Source organism: Lutra lutra, chromosome 6 (genome assembly GCF_902655055.1).
Source record: "Lutra lutra chromosome 6, mLutLut1.2, whole genome shotgun sequence".
Classification (NCBI taxonomy): domain Eukaryota; kingdom Metazoa; phylum Chordata; class Mammalia; order Carnivora; family Mustelidae; genus Lutra; species Lutra lutra.
In genome coordinates, this window is record NC_062283.1 from 143,849,333 (window position 1) to 143,863,734 (window position 14,402).

Here is a 14,402-nt window from a genome sequence, read left to right on the forward strand (position 1 = left end):
AAGGCATTTGAATTTTCGCACCTTCTTTATGTTTTGTTTATTTAAATTAGACATTAATGGATAATTTTGAGAGCATGAGATAATCTGGCACGATTCCCAGAGTTTCCTCAGAAATATCAGGAATATTCCAAGTGAAGATGATGAATGCCCACTAGGAAATTGTAGTAAACCAACAGCCAAGTCAGGTCTCCTCCTGTTAAATACAGTCTTCTTCTCTTTTGAAGACCTGTGTGTGTGTGTGTGTGTGTGTGTGTGTGTGTAGCAAGCCACTGAGCTCTGTCAAGGGTCTCAAGTGTCAGGGTCCATTGAGCGTCTCCAGCCATGGAGCCAGCGCTGCACAAGGCGAGATGCTCCCCTGAGAAGGCCTTGCCACCTTCTTGGCTTCTCCTCTGGTGTTCGTCAGGAAAGCCTTTCTTTCTATTTGTAGTACTTCACGGTTTGAAAACGGAGTGACCGATGTGTCTGTGTTGTTCTTGAAGATTTCTTTCTGAAAAATCTCCAGCATCTTCCATATTCCCACATCACATAGTTTCCTTGCCTCGAGTTGCTTCATTATCTTCCCAACTCTTTCTGTTAGGAACAACTCTGTTAGAACCCCCAAAACAAGACTTAGTGCTTGGCGCTTTCCCCCCTTTGTCCGTATGTGGAGTGGAGGTAAACTTTGTGTTTTACTTGATTCCCTTTCCACCATGTCATCAGTGGCTTCCCGTGATACCAATTTCAGGAAACCCTAGGAATTCAGGTCCCACCTGACAGGAGCAGTCTGCCTGTTCCCTGGCAGCCCCAGGAGGCTGTGACATGGAGACGTTTGTCCCTGCGCTGAGGCAGGTCACTGAGGCACTCAGGTGTAAGACCACATCTCTGCCCAAAGGACCCATCCGGCAGGGGGTGTCTTCAAAACTGGGTTCCTTTGACCCTCGTGAAAAGGAGAAAACTTTAGTGAAAGTTAGAAAAGCAGTTTGTATGTTGTTATACACACAGTAAATGGGGACTTGAGCTCAGAATGTAACTGGAGACAAGGTCAGAGCCTGTTGTTCTCAGAACTGGGAGTGGCTAAAGGTCTGGGACTTAACCGCTAAAACTCACAAGGGCTTTGTGTAATCTTCAAAATTGGTCTGTCTTCTCTTAAATAATTCACTCTCGCAACCTCATCCTCTGCTGTTCTCAGAATAAGGGAAGATAGAACCTTGACTATCTGATGAGTCTTTTGTGAACAGTTAAGAAAGCGCTTACGCTCCCGGAGTTAATAGCAGGAAAGGCCATTTCTATAGAAAGGATTTCTTCTCCAAATAAAACCCTCAGTTTTCCAGAATAATTGAACGTTAGGATTCATAATTTAAGAGCACTGAACCTGTGAGAGTTCTCATCCAAACTGCTGTATGTCCTTGGAAAAGTACTTACTCTTTGGGAATTACTTTTCCTCTAGAAAATGAGAAAATTCGATCATGTTACTTTGGAATTTGCTTCCAGTTCAGATGTCCTGCAGTCTAAATCTTGCTTCAACTCCACAGCCTTTTATATCAACACAACCGGCTGGATCCACTCGTAACATTTTGGTCTTATAGTCAGGAAGGGATTTCTTTTAAGGCAGAAACACTGAGTTTAGGTTGATACTTGAAACCATTTAGAATAAGGATAATTTGCATACTCAACACTTTTTCACTTGGAGAACTTGAGTGCCTGCATTTCTGTCCTATCTGCCATCTCTCCTTCCCCCGAGTGACCTCTCACTCACAGCCACTGCGACGTGCGAGTCCTCCTGGGGTCCTTGATGGGCTTCCAGCGCTGTGTGCTTAAAATCGGTGTCCTGGTACTCTGTGTTCAACTCAGAATTGTTCGCCTTTCCTCCTTGTCTTCTCCTCCAGCAAACACTAAATCACAGGAAACGAATGCTTGTAACATATTGTTCAGTTCCACAAATGGCCTTACTTTTGAATTTCTCTTTGTTGATCCTTTTAAACATGACACAAATGAAGTATTTTTTTCTTCCTCCTCTTAATTAACTACTCAAATTAGTAGTAAAACATTCAGCTTACAATTTTGTGTTACATGTGTTAAGGTCTCTGAAAAGAGTCACTTGTGTGTGACTCGCAGAGCCCATTAGTCCCATCTTCCGTTTCTGTACCAAGCTAGATGACTTTCTTCTGGGTTCATTTTGTTTTTAAGAGGCCTCAGAGGAAGATCTCTTACAGTCTTTTTTTTCAACCTTTTTACTGTCAGGAATGGCTTCTTCAAAATTGTTTTTAGTAATAACAGCCAACATTTATTACTGTGTCCTGGGTCCTGTTTGAGGCGTTTTGTTTTGTTTTGCTATAGATTTTATTTATTTACTTATTTGAGAGAGAGAGAGAGAGCGAGCAGGGGGAGGAGCGAAGGGAGAATCCCAAGCCAACTATCCTGAACACGAAGCCCAACGCGGGGCTTGACCTCTCAACCCTGAGATCATGACCTAAGCTGAAATCAAGAGTCAGACACTCAACTGACTGAGCCACCCAGGCGCCCCTGGAGCGTTTTCCACCGACTAACTCATTTAATGCCCACGACAGGCTCTGTGATACGTCTGTTACTATGGCACGTGGCGGATGAAGAAACTGACGCAGATAGTAGGCAAACAGCTTCACCAGGACACGCAGTGCAGTGGTCGTGCCGGGATTCAAACTCAGACTGACTTGCCCATTTTCTTAATTAATGGGAAGCTGTGACGTTATCCCCATTTTGCAGATGAGCAGGTGAGCAGGTTAAGTATTGACCCACAGTCCCACAGCTAGTAAGTGGGAGAGCCAGGGTTCAAACCAAAGGAGACCTCGGAGACCGCTCACATAGTCCCATGCTTCCGACATAACCCCTCCTGGCCGGTTCATTCATTTAGTGAGCCAGTGGGGAGATACAAGCTACTTGCCTTCGAGGAACAAGGAACATTTTGAGAGTACAGGCTTAGAAATACATCAGAGATACTAGAGATGAAGAAAAAAGTTTCTATGAAGTTAAGGAAATTTTTAGAAATGTATATTAATACTGTAAACTCTGAATTATTTAATATGCAAGTGGAATGAATCAAATCTAAATGTGTGAGAATGTCTAATTGCAGTATATTTTATGAAATAGTGCTTTTCTACCTTCAAGCAAGTACATATAGTAACTATCCCTATAAAGGGTTTGCAAGTAGGTTGATTGAGACTTGCTTTAATAAATGGAAAGGAGCTATAGAATTGACATGTTAATTATTAATGAATTTGGGGGAAAGAGCTGAAACAAACTTCACCTTTATAGCCTTTATATTTCTTTTTTTTTTATGATTTTATTTATCTATTTGACACACAGAGATCAAAAGTAAGCAGGCAGGAAGAGAGAGGGGGAAGCAGGCTCCCCGCTGAGCAGAGAGCCCAACGGGGGGCTCATCCCCAGGACCCCGAGACCATGACCTGAGCTGAAGGCAGAGACCCAACCCACTGAGCCATCCAGGTGCCCCAGCCTTTATATTTCTTTTTTTTTTTTTTTTTAATTTTTTTAAGACTTTATTTATTTATTTGACAGATAGAGGTCACAGTAAGCAGAGAGGCAGGCAGAGAGAGAGGAGGAAGCAGGCTCCCTGCCGAGCAGAGAGCCCGATGCGGGGCTCCATCCCAGAACCCCGAGATCATGACCTAGAGCCGAAGGCAGAGGCTCAACCCACTGAGCCACCCAGGTGCCCCAGCCTTTATATTTCTTAAGAACAAAGACCGCCTTGTATTGTGTTCTCTAGAACAGTGTCTCTCAAAATGACGACAAATATTTTTTGGCATATTTGTCACTAATTGCAGAAAATGGGCATCTAGCCTTAATTTTGCTATAAATAAGCAATATTACCTTGGGCAACTAAATAATTCTGAGCTTCTAGTCCCCTCAGTTCTCACTCACTTGCACAAAAGTGTCTGGGCTGGCACGTACAGCTGCACAGGTTGTATACTGATGCAGCCCTGGGTTTATGCCTTAGTTTGTATAGTGTGTGTCTTAGGAAGCAGGGAACTTTTAAGTAGGTGAGTCTGAAGAGACTTTTATTTCTTTTCTTTTTTTAAGAGTTAATTATTTATTTTAGAGAAAGAGTGTGCATGTACCCACGCGTGCATACGGAAGCAGGGGGAGGGGCAGAGGGAGTGGGAGAGAATCTCTAGCAGGTGCACCACTGAGTGCAGAGCCCGCCAAGGGCTCAATCCCAGGACCCTGGGATTATGACCTGATCTGAGACCAAGAGTTGGACACTTAATCGACTGAGCCATGCAGGCACCCTGAGACTTATTTCTAAGTTACTTGATAAAAGATATTTTTACCAGAGCTTAAAGATTTTTTGTTAGTTTGTTTGTTTTCTAAAAATATTCCTTCTCCCTTCACTAAAATGTGTTTCTCAGTGCCTTTGGGAAAACTCCAGATCATACCTAGTTGAAACGTGCAGTTCTGAAATAGTGAATCAGACAATGTTACAACTGTTTCAATTGAAGAGGAACAACACATAAATGTCACTCATTGGCAGCTCCCTAGTCACTTGAGGGTACCTTATAGGCCCATGACATCCTCAGTGTCACCGTGACCCAGAGTTTCAGTCTCTACTGTTATAAGTCCCAAATCTCAGTCTTATTATCGAATTAAGCTAAGTTCAGCCTCTCTTCGACAGAGGGAAGATGTGTCTGCCCTGTGGAACCGTGTTTTCCTGGCCAGTGCTGCAGACTGACCACATCCTGTTCTTTGACTTTCCAAAGCCTGCTTTCTGGGCAGCTCACTCCCTGTTCAGTTAACTCATTTTATTTCCCCTTGAAACTGATTGTGATACACATGACAAATTTACAGCCTTCTACTACTGTATTACTGTAGCCTTATTTTATGGTTAAGTCAGCAGTACTAGGCAGGTGTCAGTTCCATATTCTATATTGTTTTGTTGTTAAGGAAATATTCAAAATCTCTATCTCACCAATACTGGGGAAAAGACAGAAACTGAAGTAGGTCGTTTTACAGCAAAAGATTGTTAATGCAGTCTTCTTTTTATGCTCAAATTTAGTTTCCATTTTGTAAGATTTAAGCATGAATTTTTCTTAACAGACCAATAACCATCACAATTTTATCAAAACCCAGGGATTTAGGAAGGAGTGAAGAAAATTTAAACCACAAAGCAACTTAAAATTTAAAAAAGGAAGAAAAAACACCATAAAGCAGCTTTAATTTTGACCAGTACAAAACTCTTTTTCCTTGCTAATTCAAACCAGCAGCGCTCTAGAGTGCTGCTGTTCACTCCCCTCTCTGAGGAAGCACATCCTTGTGACGTTATCCCATAGGTTGTTCCTCCACGGAAGGTCTTGGTCACGACAAGCTGGACAGACTGTAGGAATACAGGATGTGGACATTCAGCTTTGCTTGACATCTCAGCAAGGTGCCTTTTGCTAGGACTCATAGCTTGGCCATTTTTTCAAATGTTTGAAAAGAAATAGCCTTACTGAATGACAAGCCACAAAAGGGTGAGGGTCCCTCAGCCCTCTGGGGAAGCAGGTCAGAGCTCTCCCTCCAGGCGGCGCTGTCCCCACACAGGTGCGCCCAGAGCATGGCCACTCTGGAGCCCAGGGAGGACAGGAGCTCCAGCAACGGGTGACCACGGTGACTCTGAGATGCTTTTGTTTCATACCATAGAGATTTTAATTTTACTGTTTTATACTAAATTTTGCTATTGACTTGAGATAATACGTTTTTACATTTTTTAATGTTAGTGCTTACTTCTACTCAGTCTGAGAAATAAATTCGAATATTTGTGCATGATGAAAGTAAAATTCGACATATGTGCAATATAGGAAAAGATCATTTCACTGATAAAAGTCACTGATACCGGAACAGTTTCTCTCTGTTCCTTGAAAGGTGCTATTTATTGACTGTCAGTTGCAGTTACTATTATTTCCCCCCACAGCAACATGAGACGGATTATCTTATATTATACCCTTTTTACAGATGAGGAAACTGAACTTGGGAGTGACAAGTGGCTTTCTGAAGGTCACACATAGCAGACCGTTATACCCCTGCTCCTTGAGGGCCTGTGCTCTCTTCCGCACTCCCCGCCCTGGAGTCGGATGCTGGCTGGCATCTGCTGGTGCCCGTATATCCCCTGGGCCTGTCTGATGTCGGGCTCTGTGACAGTTGTTTCTCTGAAGATGCACTTCTTCCTGAGAGGCCGCGAACACGCACACAGCTCCCTTCCCCGGGGCGGCTCTCCTCGGTCACCTTGGTGGGACGCCTCCCCTCGCCACTCTGTATAAATCTCCCTTTGTGTTTCTCGAGGACACTTACTGGCACCACATGACATGGTCTGGACTTGACGTCTTTGCCTGTCTCGTGCCACCAGGATGGCAGCTCTTTGCCTGCATTTGCCACCGAATCCCTAGCCGTTAGCACACAGCGAGCACAGAAGAGGCCCTCCCTTCAGAGCTCTTTCTGAAAGAGATGGAGATGGAGATGAAGTTCCAGAGGTGCTGGTGCCTTTTCCGCCCTACCTTGATGCTTCACAGGGTTGGGGCTGATGACTCAATGCTTAAGATTTATCTTTGGGAGGTGAAACGAAGGATCATGTTTGTCTATTTCTTTCTGTGCATGTATATTCTCTGCACTGAGCTTGCATTATCGTATAATTAAATTTTTAAAGGGGTTCGTTTATGTAACATACGGAAAGAGCTACCAGAAGTGAGCCGCTGAAGGCATACTGTAAGGCAGTTGGCCTTTCCCCCTCTATTCCAAGCTTTGGGCAATATGGCTATTTCTCTTACACTGTGAAGACTTCTTAAAATGCATGTTGATCTAGAGAAGATATGGTGCCATAAATACCAATTCCAAAAACAAATTCTCTCCATTCCCACCAATAGCAGGATTTAATGTGACTGAAGGTAAGTCATCTTTCATTTTGAACCTGCATTTGTGGTCTTCGTATCTACTCGATCATTTCCCCTCCAAAGTAGTATCTAAAAGAGCGATACTGTGTTATCAGCCTGTGTAGAAAGCTGGAGTTAGAAGAAGGTTTTTGAAATACAACTTTTTTTTTTTTTAAACACAAAGGATCTTACTGAAATATGGTAACCAGCAAATAAACATGTGAAAAATGCTCATTCTTTATTGGGGAAATGAAAATTAAAGTCACAGTGATATCCACTCCACACCTACTGGAATGGCTCGTTTTTTTTTTTTTTTAATTAACAATATCAAGGATGTAGAGCGGTTAGAACTCATACTTTTTTTTTTTTAACTCATACATTTTTTGGTAGATTTTCTTACGAAGTCAAACACACACTTACCCTACAACCTGGCACTCTCATTCCTCGGGTCCTGCCAAGAGAAATGAAACCTATGTCTACACAAAGACCTGTGTGCAGATGTTAGCAGCTTTGCTCGTAATTGCCAAAAACGGGGAACAACTCAAATGTCCACCGAATTGAAAGCTACTCGGCAACCAAAGGGAAGAAGCCACTGACGTGTGCAATAATGTGGATGGATTTCAAAAGCATGATGCTAAGGGAAAGCAGCCAGACACAGAAAGACTACATGCGGCATGATTGTAGATGACAGTACGGGGGAGAAGGCAAAGCTATAGGAAGAGAAATCAGATCAGTGGTTCCCACGGGTGGCCATGAGACTGACCACAAACGGGCAATTTTTTTGTCATGGTAGAAATTTCCCATGTTCTGGTGGTTATAGGACCTGTAGGATTGTTATTGTATGTAAATTCTATCTCTATAAACTTGACCTAAAATCATGTGATGTAGTAGACAGCTATAAGAAGTGGCGAACATGATTAACTAAACAACAAGGTCAGTGCCTTTTTAGCCCTAATCCACAAATACATTTATCATAATACATAGCTAATTAGTCCGTTTTACTTTTTCCTGCTCCGGGCAAAGTGTCTGGTCTGTGATTTGGGCACCGTTTTACCCTCCACAGCATGGGGGGAATGATACGGAGCTTTGCGTGTAGAAGTGATTCTCCAGTGATTGTCAAATGATGACTCTGAGAAGCAAAACTTCTTATGTGAGTGGAAACACTCACATAAGAAGTTTTGCTTCTCAGAGTCATCATTTGCTTGGAGTATAGACTGTAACTTGCAAATTAAATATTCCAGAGTCAGGTACAGAATTTTTTGCGATCCTGCTAAAATAATAATGTGACTCGAACAGAGTGCCGCTCCAGCTAGTGCTTGACTACACCTCCTGGTGGGCTGAAATCTGAATTTATCTGGTGACCGATTTCCCAAAACTGGTGTGCCAAGATGAACCCACTTGAAAACTGTGGGCTCTCAGACTTGGCTGCAAGACCCGTCCAGCTGAGGTGGGCTGGCCCAGCATCTGCTGCCTTCATTGTGCTTAACGCTGGATCCATCTGTTTTCTGTCGGCGCTGGTGCCAACAAATTACTAATCTATTAGAGAAACATGGAAATAAGATTGCACTTCTCATTCCTGGCTTTTCCTCTCATATTTTGCTTGGCTTACATGTTTGGTTTTTGTTTGTTTGGGGGAGAAAGATATGTTATCGAGAAGGCAAAGGGGGGGCATTAATCACTTTTCACTCCTTCCACGCATTTTTTTAAAAAATTACGAGGAAAGATCATCCATTATCCACGATGCTGACAGTATTGTGATCGTTGATGATGATGGTGGCCACTCTCGTGTATGCGGGGCCTCTGTGCTCGGCACTTTGCTAGTCCCTTGGTACCAGGTCCCCATGATCGTGCTTACTTTTACAGATGGCAAAACCAGTGGTCAGACAGGTTAAGTAACTTATCCAAGGTCATGCTGCTATTCAGACCCAAATTCTAGAGCCTGCACTTCGTCCATTGCTGCCTCTTAAGCCATTTAAAGCCTTTAGAAAGCATTTTTATCCAGGCATGTGAGTTTAATGAGGAAAGTCTTTAGCGTTTCAAGGAGAAGAAAAGGGGACTTTGTATTTCTTCTCCCAAACAGAGGCCTCTGTAATTAGAACGGTTTCCCTTGACGTGTGCTTTTGAGTGCCAATTCATGGAATCAACCCAACTGATTGAGGAAAATGAGATTGGGAGCACAGCACTTAATGGGCCTTTCTAAGCACAAGTGCTTGCGTGCGTGTGTGAGTGTGCGCCGGGGTTGTGCGCTCACACGGACCCCGCCCACCTGCTGTTCGCAGACCAGCTGCGGAATGGAGCAAAGCCATTGAAACGCAGCCCTTCCTCTTAGCACACACCGTGAATGAGAAGGAAGAAGTAGGGTCCGGGGTAACCGAACATCTCAGTCATTTCTTTCCTTTGTGTTCCCTAAAACACAGCCCCTGACTGCCAGTTATACCCAAAGTGCAAGAGCCCAGGCCGACAGGGTTTCTCTGTTCCAACCATAAGCAGAGTTCAACAAAATCAGGAACTTTCTTCTCTAACAAAACTGCATTGTGGGCCCGTCTGCCATAACCATGTCCAAACGCTTGTTTTCTAAAACAAGATTCAAGTGTTATTTCATTTCCTTCGAAAGCAAAGGGTACATATGTTTTCACTGAATCCGGTTTCTTACCAAATGAGTCACTTACCAAGTGCTAGGGGAGGGCGGGAGCTAGTAATCGAATGAATATGTGAATTAATTTCATTTGCATTCGAACTGTGAATGAGTTTATTTATTTTTAATAAAAGCAAGAGCCAAAAAAGAGCACTGTGTTCCCTGATGCTATCAGACTGTCTGGAAGCGAGGGCATGTGAGGTCAGTGAGGATGGAGAGGAGAAGTCTTAACTCTGCTCACAGAGAAGCCTTCGGAGGCCTGTGCTCCAAGAAGGCGTAGGAAGAGGCAGGCCAGCAGCCTGCCCACCGCGCCGTGTCCCTCACAAGCCGGGGAAGCATAAGGTGCCCTTTCCACCACAATGGTGTGACAGGAAGACAGACGGGGACCTTATGTGTGGTCCTGTGGGATGGGAGATTCCAAAACAACTGAAGAACTTTTTATAAAGAACTTTGAAATTGATCAACAGTGAATGTTTTACGTTTTACATGGGAACAGTGTCCGATTATTTCCGCAAAGGCAGAGTATTTTCTTAGGAAAAGGCAGTGTAAATTCAAGGAGCTGGCCGTTAAAGACTAACTCATGAGGACCTGAGTGGTACCTGTTCACACCTCTCCTGTTCCTTCTAGTCTCTTTTGTTTTCCTCCCATTTCCAGTTCCTGGAACTGCTGGGGCATCACTCTGTTGTCAATCCCCTTTAGGCTTTCCTTTGCCTTCCAGAGGACATTTGGGGTTGAAGAAGTTGCTGGTTGTAACAAGTCCCCTTCTGTGCTGGCGGAGCACTATATTGGTTTGTCCTAAGATTGGTCTGCAGCAGGGGCCAGCAGATTATGACCAACGTTGGCCCACCACCTGTGTTTGTAAATAAAGTTTTATTGGGACACAGGCACTCTCATTTGTGTATGGAGACCATCTGGCCCATATAGCTAAAATATGTACCATCCAGACCTTTACAGCAAGCGTGTCAGCCCATGGTCCCTGTGAATGGTGACCTTCCCACCATCTGCAATAAATAACACAATCCACGGACACCCAACGAGAAAGCTCACGTGATGTACCCAGGCCCTATTGAAAAGGCCGCAGATCTCTTGTAGGTTTATAGGTGATGCAGTTTCACACATGTGGATTAAGGAAACCTCGTTTTACAGTTGCGATGATGTGTCACATAAGTGTAGTTTTTCCTTAAGCGTTTGAGAGGCCACCCGGTAGTGTCATGTGCTTGGACTCTGAACCTCACACACAGATTTTACCTGCGTGTGAACCGTGCCTTCTCTGCTTAGTAGGCCCATGACCTTGAGACGGGCTCCTTAACATCCTGTGCCTCAGGTCTCTCATCTCCAGAATTAGGATTGTAATAACAGAGGCCTCTTAGGCTTGATACGAGGATTAAATGAGTTCACACAGAATTTGGAATTGAGTTTAGCACACGGTAAATATTAAGTGTTTGCTTTTATTATTGTTACTCATCAAATCTAATTTCTGCTGGAAAACCTGGACATATTCCTCTTTATCTTCAGGATAAACCGTACACTTGGAGGCCTGGAACACAAGGCCCTACTGAACGTGCCCTCTGACCCCGGGGTGCCCGGCACACAGCCGCACAGAGCTCATCAGTGGCCTGAGTTTCTGTGCTGTCTGGCTGGCTGTAATGTGTGCGGTCATCTCCTCTGCCTGACTCGCCACCCAGATACCTACTCCCTCCCGTTTTCACGTGCTTGTTTGCAGTACTTCCCATGCATAATGTCCTTTAACCCTAGCAAGAACTCAAGTAGACAGTAGTAGAGGGGATTATCTTTGGCTTATGGAGAAGAGGATGAAACCAAGAAAGAGGAGAACAAGTTAAGATCTTGGAGACAGTCTGTGCGGAGCCTCCACTGGGCACCAGCTCCCTCAGGTCCCAGGGCCTGCCCTCCCACAGGTTGCCAAGGTCACAGCCCAGCAGAGAAACCTTCCTGAACTCCCCTACTGCGCTGATCCCTGCCCCACCCCCAAGCACACTTATTCTAGCACTTTTTCTTTTCTGCTTTTATACACTTTCTTGTCTTATCCCTGCTACTCTACACACACACACACACACACACACAGTGAGCTTTTTGAGTGCAGGATTGCATTGTATTTAACTTTATATCCCCTAGAACAGTTACATTATTTTGACAAGGAGATTCTTCCAGAAAGCAGTAAGGATTGATTGAGAAACACTGATCTGTATTCTACAAATGCTTTTTACATTCATTTTATTTCAATAATCATTTGTGGGAAGGCAGCATGTTTTATTGGTTAATTACATGGCTCCCAGAGTCTTTTTGCTTGAGCTTGACTCCTAACCTACTAGCTGTTGATTTTCTCCATTTGTAGATGGAATCGTCATCATTTATATGTATTTCATGTGGTTATTGGAGAAATGAATGTAATCATCGAAGCAAAGCATTTAGCCCCGCGTGTCGTACGTGGTGTGGTTCGGCAGTTACTATCTTCAATTATTATTATTATTGGAATGACGTTACATATGCCTTTAATTTATTTGAATTTAATCTATGTACACTCAGTCAAAATAAAAGGTGTGGAAGGAGAGAGAAGACAGAACTACTGAAATAGTTGAGACCCTTAAAGCCCATTCTCCTCAGTGTGTCCCCCACTGTGAAGGGAGGCTAGAGGTGCACTTGTGGTCCCTCACTTCCTCCTCAGGCTCTGCCTGCTCCCCATGGTGTCCCCATTTCACTGAGCCCACGTTCGGGTAGTGCTTAAAACCGTATTTCATAAGACAGGCACCAAGCACAAACTAGCTGCTGCATCTGGTGCTCAGGTGTAAAAAACACACAAACCAGAGGTGCTCCCGGCACCAGAGAAAAGTGGATTGTTTGGCCGGACTGCGGTTGAGCCCCCACATGGCATCCCCAGTGGGGTTTTATTTTTTTATTATTTTGTTTTAAGATTTTATTTATTTATTTGACAGAGATCACAAGTAGGCAGAGGCAGGCAGGGGAAGCAGGCTCCCCACTGAGCAGAGAGCCCGATTCGGGGCTCGATCCCAGGACCCTGAGATCATGACCTGAGCCGAAGGCAGAGGCTTAATCCACTGAGCCACCCAGGTGCCCCTCCTGTGGGGTTTTGGAGGATAATTTTGAGCACACATTTGTCTCGTGTGTTGTCTTTCTGAGAGCCCCGGATCAGGACTGTCGAGCACAGTGGTGACGTAGTCACGCATTCTCAGTGGTGTGTTCCCAAGGACTAGGGTTGAAATCATGACTTTGCTTAAAAGGTAAGCATGTGAGCGTTGGGTGGACTGAGGCAACACTCACTACCAGCATCCCCTGCCTGTTTCTGGATGGTCTGGATGATTAGCCTGCATGTTCCCTCCATCTCGCAGTGGTCCTGTGTGGCTCTTTGCCTTTGGAATGGGCCGAGCGAGCACGTGTTGACACAGCCAGCCTCATCCGTGCCAACAGGGGAAGGGTTAATAAGGATAATGACTGCCATTCTGTGTTGACCACATTGTTGGACAAGAAGCATTTCCAGCAAATGTTCTCATCAGTCCAGATACTGAGTAAAAGGCTTTAATTTGTGTTTGCTTTTTGTTTAGGTAACTACTCCAGACCCCCAACGTATAGCGGGGTGCCCAGTGCAAGCTACAGCGGCCCGGGGCCCGGCATGGGCATCAATGCCAACAACCAGATGCATGGACAAGGGCCAAGCCAGCCATGTGGTGCTATGCCCCTGGGACGAATGCCATCAGCTGGGATGCAGAACAGACCATTTCCTGGAAATATGAGCAGCATGACCCCCAGTTCTCCTGGCATGTCTCAGCAGGGAGGGCCAGGAATGGGGCCGCCGATGCCAACCGTGAACCGTAAGGCACAGGAGGCAGCCGCCGCAGTGATGCAGGCCGCTGCAAACTCAGCCCAGAGCAGGTATGCCGTCGGGGCAGGTGGTCTGCGTGCGCACCTGCGAGCGGGCCCTGCGCCCCTGTCACCCGGGGTGGGGAGTGCGGTGTCGCTCGGCTTGGCCGTCCCTTTGGTGTTCACACACACTGTCCCATAAAGTACAGAGAAGTCAGTGGCAGACCACGATCTGTGAGACACAGAGGGAACCTGAGTGGTGGCCGAGTCCGCTGTGGGAGCTCGTTCGGAGTGACTGTGACTAGACCTCGCAACCCGTGCCCCAGGGCGGCGGCGTAGCTGGGTGTCCCGTTAGAGGAGCAAGGGTTAAGCAGGAAAGGTCTAAAGCTGATAAAGTAGGCTTCTAAAATCTAAACTACTGAAAAAGAACCACCTTCCTTTCTTTTTTTAACCTACCATAACAATCTTTATAAAATAGGAACTTTGTCTATGCACATATTCGTATTGTTTGTGTTTGTCTAAATGTTTCTGTGTGAGATTATGGATTTCATACTCTCATGGTAGAATTTATTTTTCTAGGCCTACCTCTCTATCTGTCCAAACGAAAATGTAGCCAGTAAAGCAAAGATAATATTTCATAAAGTTTTAAGTTGACAGAGCAAGGTTTCAGCCTCAGTTACTTACTTGTTTTTAATCTTGATTTTTAAAATTGTTGAAGTTATTTAACCTGCATAAAAATAACATACTTAATGAAAAATTTATGAGACAGAAGTGAATAGTTTTAAGAGAAGCATTTATAGGTATGTTTTACATTATGTTGAACAAATGTTAAAATATGTTTTAAATCAAAGCACATTGAAAGCTACATATGAAGATAGGGTGTCTTCAGAAGAAAAGATAGAAGCATCAGATTTTTGTCAAAGGGAAAGAAAAATGTGTGTGTGTGTGTGTGTGTGTGTGTTTAAATGTGTCCCTTTGTTACTTTTCCTCTGAAGCTGCTATTTGGGGGATGTTAGGGACCCCTTTAGTCTCACGTTTGCTCCAAATAATGATAAATT

The 14,402-nt window shown here is 44.4% G+C and overlaps 1 protein-coding gene across 9 annotated transcripts in view; it reads left to right on the plus strand.

Annotated features, from left to right (window-relative positions):
- ARID1B (AT-rich interaction domain 1B) overlaps positions 1 to 14,402 on the plus strand; it is a 441,388-nt gene that overhangs the window by 368,079 nt on the left and 58,907 nt on the right. For all 9 annotated transcript variants that reach the window (XM_047732510.1, XM_047732515.1, XM_047732511.1 and 6 more), the window contains one exon: positions 13,089 to 13,416. In XM_047732510.1, the coding sequence (XP_047588466.1) occupies positions 13,089 to 13,416 (328 nt within the window). The remainder of the gene's footprint in view (positions 1 to 13,088; positions 13,417 to 14,402) is intronic.